Raw genomic sequence first — 7,601 nt, forward strand, 5'->3', positions numbered from 1 at the left:
TTTTTTTTTTTTTTTTTTTTTTCCTTACCGTACATACTGCTTATTTAATTACTCCAGATTTCTCTTTGAAATTTTGGAAAGATCCTTAATTTTTAAAACTTTAAACAGAGATGATTGTCAAAATTACTAGTTGGTCTGATATCCTTTTTTTACTGTTCGTTTAAAGCAACATGTCATGTAATATTTACATATTATACGGACTCTGAGTCCATCAGAAAAACTACGCATTTCTTTGTAATTCTGTATTTCAAGAGTACACCACAGGGAGATTTCATACTTGGATGTTTACGTTGGAAAGGTGGACAAGAGGAAGATTCCAATTAAAAAAAAATGGGACAAAGACGAAATATATATTTAATCACAAAAAAAGGAAAGATTCCAATTGCATGTTACACATAAAATTATTCTACAGACCGATGTGTATCATATTGTAAACAAACCTTTGTATACATGTTTGCTGTTCCTGGGAGGAAACATTTATTTTGAAACTGGTTTAGGAACTACACATGATTGCCAGGTCATGTTTAATGACTGTTCCATATCCACCTATTGTTTTTCTCGACAAAACTCTCTTTTACTCGTTATGTTGCCATCCAGGCAACGTTTCTGAAGAAATGAAATTAAAAGGCATGTTATATTGAAACAAAAATCACCTCACCAAATACAGCAAAGAGAGTATAATAAAAAAATATATATATATGATTTTGGTGCTGTACCGTGCGCTGCCAATATTTTCCTTCAGGAATTGTGGGATTTCACTGCTTTTATCCTTTTCTTTTCTGGTTTTGTTCTCTGTGTTTGTGTGTTCTCTCCACTCTATAGATATAGAACAAAATCTCAAACTAAACTATCCAAGCAGCCTATTACTGTCAAACTACCTCCAGGGGAGGTGAAGGAAAGTACTTTTTAGTGGGAAAAGTACATGGTAATCTTAAGATAATGTAAAAGACTAAGAGATGCATTGAGAAATATAATGTATTTACAGATATTTAGATGAAAATTCGTCAGCTTTCTCTCTCGTCAACAATTCATTCATTCATTCATTCAATTTTTATGGATTGATATGGCAGATACTATGTAATTAAACCCTTTGTAATCTTTTTAGGATTAGAAGGTTATGTAGTAAATGTTCACGCTGGAAAGATCTGGATTGTGAGGAGATAAATGACTTCTGTTTTATGTTTGTTAACATAATTCAGGCTATTGGCCACGTTTAACTTTATAATCAAGGAAAGAGTTCAAATATTGACTAACTTTACATGAGTATACACAACCGCCAGAAGACAAGAAAAACAAAAGGAAAAACTAGAACCACAGAAGGTCCAAGAAAAGAAAGATGGGCAAAAGGAGGAAAGGTAGGAAGCCTACACCAGAGCTGGGGGTGAGGGATGGGGGCAGTGGATGGCAAGGAGGTGGGTGGGGAAAGGGGAGGAGTGTGGACCACGTGACTCTAGGTCTAGGGGGCAGTCCGAGGGTTATAAAAGCTTGCTGGAGCCAAGGGAAAGCATCCTGACGTCCAGCATTGGCACAGGGGCAGAGGCTGGTGATCCACAGCAGCCGCGGGGTCCAGAAAAAGGCTGAAACGCCCAGAAGAGCAGAGATAAGGGCCAAGATGCCGCGCCTGTTCGTGTCCTACCTGCTGGGAGTCTGCCTGCTACTGAGCCAACTCCCCGCGGAGATCCAAGGCCAGAGGAACCAGAAGAAGAATGAGTTTATCAAGCTGTGCGGCTCCGAATTAGCCCTCTACTGGATCCGGCTCTGCGGCAACCTCAACTGGGACAGGATGGCTCTGAGCCCCAAGGAGCCCGGGCTGAGAACTGGAGCCCTTGCAGGTGAGGCCCCGCCCCTGGCCAGTCCGCGTTTCCCATTGGTGGCTGCCAGCGAGCCGCCGACCAATCCGAAGCGCGGCCCGCACTCCGGGCTCCAGACCTCACCGACCGCCAGCGCTCAGCCTGACTCAGGTGCCCGGGGCCTCAAAGTTTGGGCTTTTCCCTCGGAACCTGCTTTTCTGGGGAGTGTCTCACGGGGATCTCCCCAGAGAGAGGGGCAGCAGCGGGAACAGCACAGGGTCTCCCTTGGTGCCCTTCACTTCCTGGCAGCCAGGGTGACCGCGGGTAGCGAGTGGTCACAAGGGGAGGGGGCCGGGGAGGCCACGGGGGGGGGGGGGGCTGCCCAAAGCCCCGCAGGAGGCAGGGAGGGGCAGCCAGCGGCGGGGACCCGGAGTCCAGCTGTGGGGGCCGGACGGCGCGAATGCTGGTGGCGGGGCCAACTGGACAGGGCATCCTGACTGAGATGGCAGGGCTCACACAGTGGGTGTGAGCTCTTATCCAGCATGGCTGGGCATCAGGGGGCCAAGAGGCAGGGGCGTTTGCCCTTCAGACAAACACAGCTGCAAAGAACAGAAAGCCCGACTGATGCTTCAAGCATCTGGAAGCTGCAACGGATTATCTTTCAAAGCAAAATCTCAGAATTGAACGCGGCTCAAATCCAGAATGTATTGAAAAAGAAGCAGCAAACACTTGGTTAGCTATAAGGCATTCATAAAGGTAAGTTGGAAGCTAAGTGTAAGTTGCAATGAAAAGTTTCACAGAGGTAGAGGCCCCCTTCCGGGGAACACGTGGAACTTGCACAGTGGACAGAAGGAGAGATGACAGAGGGTCCCGCGGGAATAAGCAAAACCTGGGTCACGCTGGAGTACTGTAAGCTGCCCAGTTATAATAAACCAAGTCGTTCAGCTATCGGGATACTGGCTGAGTCTTTTGATGTGTATGCTATTGAGGCAATGCTTTCCTTCTGTCTATGCAAAATTTTACCGTTTTCCTGATGTTCATCGACCTGTGTTTTCTCTCCCCCCACCCCACTTATTTAACTTAGATATCATGTCATTGACCGACGCCAAAGATACAGAAACCTTAAGTATGCTGCAATCTGCTCCTGCTTCTTCAGAAGAGAGGCAGCCATCGCTGCGAGAGCTACAAGCTGCATTACAGGATGGAAATCTTAACTCTGAAGAATTTAAGGACAATATTCTTACTGGACAAAGTGGAGCCGAAGACAGCAGTCAGTCGGAATTAAAGAACATAGGCTCAGCTAAACATTACCTACAAAAGAGAAGCGCCGGTACTGTAATAGTCGATAGGTGTTGTAACTATGGCTGCTACAGGAAAGAGTTGGCTCGATACTGCTGAGATGGAGAGAATGTGTATTTCGTCTGCTAAGCACCTGTGTGTCTCACCTGTGTTCACATTCACTGATGCCTCTGTCACCCCACTGATTATTGGAATACGAACAATCATCATTAGGGTTTGGGTTTTTAATTTTGCGTGTAAGGAATTATTCCTTGCATTATTGTAGTTACTGCTAATAAATACTTTTCTGCTAAAAAGCGTGTTTTTATTAATGGCATAATTGTTATTGCTGTTTTAATACTATTAACTTAAAATAACACAACCTTTATCACTTTACACACAGTAAGTCAACTTACAAATTGTTTTTAAATAGATAGTAAAACTCTCAACTCTATTTCTTGCTTTAGTGAGAATGGATTAGTCCACTTTTAAAACTTGTACTTGATACGTTATGATCTGTCACCCACTTTTTCCTCTACACCTACTGTCCACATGTTCTTTCACTACTTAATATTAAACAAATTATTTGGAGAGCAAATGAAAAATTAAAAATAATTCAACTTACACAAAGCTTAACGCTGGCTATAAAAAAAGGACCAAAATGTTTTCATCGATATTAACTCAGGTCAGATACACAAAGAGTCACAAATCTTGGACTTTCTAATAGACTTTAAAACATTTTTCTGTTGCATTGAGGTTTTAATTACAAACAATTAGATTGGACCCTAAATCAATTGAATTCCGTGGGGGCCATATGAACGCAGCTATTTTTCAAACCGGGGTTCTTCTCTTAATTCTATCATCGAAGACACTAAAAAGTAAAGTACGTTTCTTTAAGCAGAAAATAAATACATACATAAAAGAATAAACATCTCTGTGTCATATATTACAGAAAAGCAGCTTTAGCAAAGAATGCACTTTTGGTTCACTATTGTAGAATTTACAATCCATTTCGGTAAAATAGTAACTGGATTAATATGAAAACTTGTTAGAGTAGTAAATTAACAAAGTTCTCAGTTTACTGTTTAGCAGTTCCTTCGATAGTCCATACACATAAAATCTTGGCAGCATTTATAGAAAAATGCACTTAAACAACAAGTAAATCTCCATCTAAAGCCTATAAATAGAATTTAAAGGGATTAAGACAGCGACTGCCTTATTTCAAATCCTACACATGATTAACAATAATCAGGCCTCTAAAGTTTTTGAAGTCCTCACCAAGACCAACTTGTAAAACTGCACACGCACAACCTCAGAGGCCATTAGCCATCTCATAAAGCCAGGAAAGGTGCTGTCTGAAATGTCCAACCCAAAACAACAAGGGCGCTGACCAGGAAACTTGCAGCCCAGACAGAACAAAGGGGCTTCCCTGGACGCAGAAGACGTCTTCCCAGACCTTGCTCTGGTCACATCCCTCATCTGCTCCTCCACAAAAGCCCTGGAGGCGGGACCCCTGCTCCAGAATCAGCATTCATTACCTCTGACGACATGGCCATTTTGTAAGTGGGACACTGAGGTCTTTTATCACCACCGGTGACTCGGTGACTTTCATCTTCCAGTACATACCACTACGCCTGGCCTACGGTTTTCTCTATTTTAGATGGAAACGTGCCCCCAAATGTAACACAGCTGGTCCCTACCTGTGTGAGCTATGACCCCTACCTTTCTGATTCCTAAACAACCATGTCTAGGTATCACAGGTATACATTTGCAAGCAGTCTCTGCTGTGGCAAAAAATCCCTCACTTCTCCATTTTAACCAAATCAATAGAAATCCACATTCTGTTGCTGAGTTGGCAATTCAGCACCACACATTATTCTAATGGAGCTACCCATTAACCTGCGCTTGAAATCCAAAAGCACCAAAGCGTTAGGTTGCCGGACCCGCAGTTTTCAGTGACGCCCACCATAACACCTACTGCTCCAGCCTGCAAGGTCCCCAAAATTTAGGTGCCCGTCTCCCTCCTGGGGATCAGCAGAACTTTGCCAAGGGTGCTTGTTTCTCTGCTCAGGGCCCTATTTCCTCAGGTGACCACAGTCATGCCCTCGGAAGCTTTCATCTCGGCAGGGCACTGCCACTGAGCGCTGCACATCGCTGACCCGTTACTTCAGTAGGCCAGGCCTTCAGCCTTTTGGCAGCACGAGGAAACCCCAGGGACCCAAGCCACCCATAGAATCCCCTCACAGACCGCTTATATTAGGTGTGCTAACTTGTTCCTCTGGCTATTCGGATGACAGTAAGAAGTGTGGCCAGAGCGACACAAATTCATCATGACCACTGACAAAAGAAACTGGAAACCTATCTCCCACTGATACGCAGTGGTGTCGCTGAGTCTGAGGTTTAGACGACATTTCTGATTCACAACTTCTCAGTCCACAAGTGTCATGGGCTACAATAATGGACTGCGAACCTCAGGTTACTTTCTCCTTTGGAGGACATCCTCTGGGTACAGCAGCGCTCTGTGCATGTTTTCTGCTCTACCAGGACATGGGGACAGCAGACCCTGAGCTTGAGTGGGTCTGGGCGTTTCCCTTGGTGTTAGGAGAACAGAATGCAGGACGTGAGTACATGAAGTCAAGTCCTAGGGAAGACTGGCAATCTGGGCTTCTAGCTTGGTGAGGGTTTCAAAAAAATGTAAAAGACAGCTGTTCAATATATGTGAAATCAATAGATCAGAGATGCGATAATAATAGACACGGAAATGTAATAAGGGAGGTCTGTGAGAAGCTATCAGGACGTGAGGGTAGTGTGGTTGGGCTTTGAGGAATACAGGTGACTGTTTTTCCTTATCTTCCCACCATTCCTACAACCATTAATTTTCTGCTGATGAAGATCCGATTTATGTAGGAAAACCAACTCTATCCACCAAGGATATGGAACGAGAGAGAGAGAGAGAGCGAGGGAGAGAGAGAGAGAGGTAGAGACAGAGAGAAGCAGAGAGAGAGAGACAGACAAACACAAAGAGACACAGAGAGAACGGACAAAGAGAGAGACTACACACTAACAACCCAATATGGACTCTGAGACACTCAACTGTTACACATCCTCTCAAAATACTCCAGAGAAAACTTGGCCTGTGCAATGCTTTTCTCTTCACCTTCAAGGAACTAAGAATTTTGAAATGAGTCCAACTAATGCTACGCATTTCAGACTAGCAATAATAAAAAACACCTGGCGTTGTATACACGTGTGCCTCTCGATAGTTACTGGCTGAATTCAAGAGCCAAGAGACACACACGGTACGGGACTGACCTTCCATCCAGCTCCCTTGTCTGACCCTGCACCTTAGGAAACAGCCTGGAAGTTGAATGAGGCAGGCAAAGGGGGTTCTGTTCAACTTCTGACTTTTATAAATTCTATTCAGCAATTCAAGCGGAGACATCAATTTCCCACTAGAACAGGAATGTTGTTGGAAAAAAAATTACTTTTAAAATTAAAAGTTAAAAATTAAAAAAAAATTAAAATTAAAAATTACTTTTAAATTGTACATTAATGGTATTGACTTTATAGGCCAGGTCCTGTGATTCAGAATTGGATATGGAGGATTTCATTAAAGAGTATTCATGCTGATTGGAGAAAAGTACTCCAGTGAGCTGCTGTGGTAATGCCAGTGAGCTTAGAGCAGGGTGTCAAGGCCAAATCAAACAAACTCACAGACAGCAGGGTGGTTACCAGCTTGGAAGCAGTGTCTGGGGAGGATGACAGGGGTCCAGGGAATCAAATATATAGCAACAGAGGGAGACTAGACTTGGGTGGTGAGTACACAGTGCAATATACAAATAAAGCATTATACAATGGTACACTTGAAACTCACATAATGGCATTAACCAATATGCCCCCAACAGATTTCACTTTGGCTCGAACCTTTAGACAAGTTACAAAATACATCTCCCTTTCCATAGTACACATTTTTCACCACATTTAGTAGCATGCCCTGATATTAAAGACATGATGAGCTCTTTACAATACATTTAAAGTACTGCATAACCCACTTATGGTCAAACCAAGTATATTTAAAAGTTTCACGTTTTCATTTCTTCAGGATTGCGGTAAGTCACATATTCAATGGAATTATTCCAAAAATGTTTTACCAGATTCTTCGGGCAGTGGCTACGTGATAGTTTTCCAACTATTTGGCACACAGTAGTCAACTTGGGACTTTTAAAGATACTGATGCCTGCTTTGCATACCAGAATACAGAGGTTGAATTGTTTGGGCAGAGAACGCAGGCAGGAGGCGCTCTTAAAGCTCCCCAGGTGATTCTAATGTGCTGCGGCATTGGGAAAACTTTGCACTGGGCTCAGGGCCCAGGGTGGGCGTGGGAGCTATGGTACACTGTGGAATCGGAGGGATCAATCATTCCACATGGAGAAAGATTCTACAGAAGGATAAGAAGTATCCTGGGGCACTCGTACAGAATTGCCCAAGAGTTTAAGAGTTTCAAAAAATGTGCAGAGGGAGCCATTTAATGGC

General features: G+C 43.5%; 1 protein-coding gene across 1 annotated transcript; it reads left to right on the forward strand.

Moving 5' to 3' along the window:
- The first annotated feature begins 1,506 nt into the window (after nucleotides 1–1,506).
- On the forward strand, nucleotides 1,507–3,380 carry LOC308505315 (prorelaxin-like). The gene is made up of 2 exons (XM_081067345.1): nucleotides 1,507–1,832; nucleotides 2,875–3,380. The coding sequence occupies exons 1-2, from the start codon at nucleotides 1,613–1,615 to the stop codon at nucleotides 3,186–3,188; spliced, it is 534 nt and encodes a 177-aa protein (XP_080923471.1). The 5' UTR covers nucleotides 1,507–1,612; the 3' UTR covers nucleotides 3,189–3,380.
- The last annotated feature ends 4,221 nt before the right edge of the window (nucleotides 3,381–7,601 follow it).

Source organism: Rhinolophus hipposideros (genome assembly GCF_964194185.1).
Source record: "Rhinolophus hipposideros genome assembly, chromosome: 11".
NCBI lineage: Eukaryota > Metazoa > Chordata > Mammalia > Chiroptera > Rhinolophidae > Rhinolophus > Rhinolophus hipposideros.

Coding starts and splice junctions, on each gene's coding strand:
- LOC308505315 (XM_081067345.1), top strand. CDS start 1,613: ATGCCGCGCCTGTTCGTGTCCTACCTGCTGGGAGTCTGCCTGCTACTG. Junction 1,833..2,874: donor GAGAACTGGAGCCCTTGCAG/GTGAGGCCCCGC, acceptor TATTTAACTTAG/ATATCATGTCATTGACCGAC.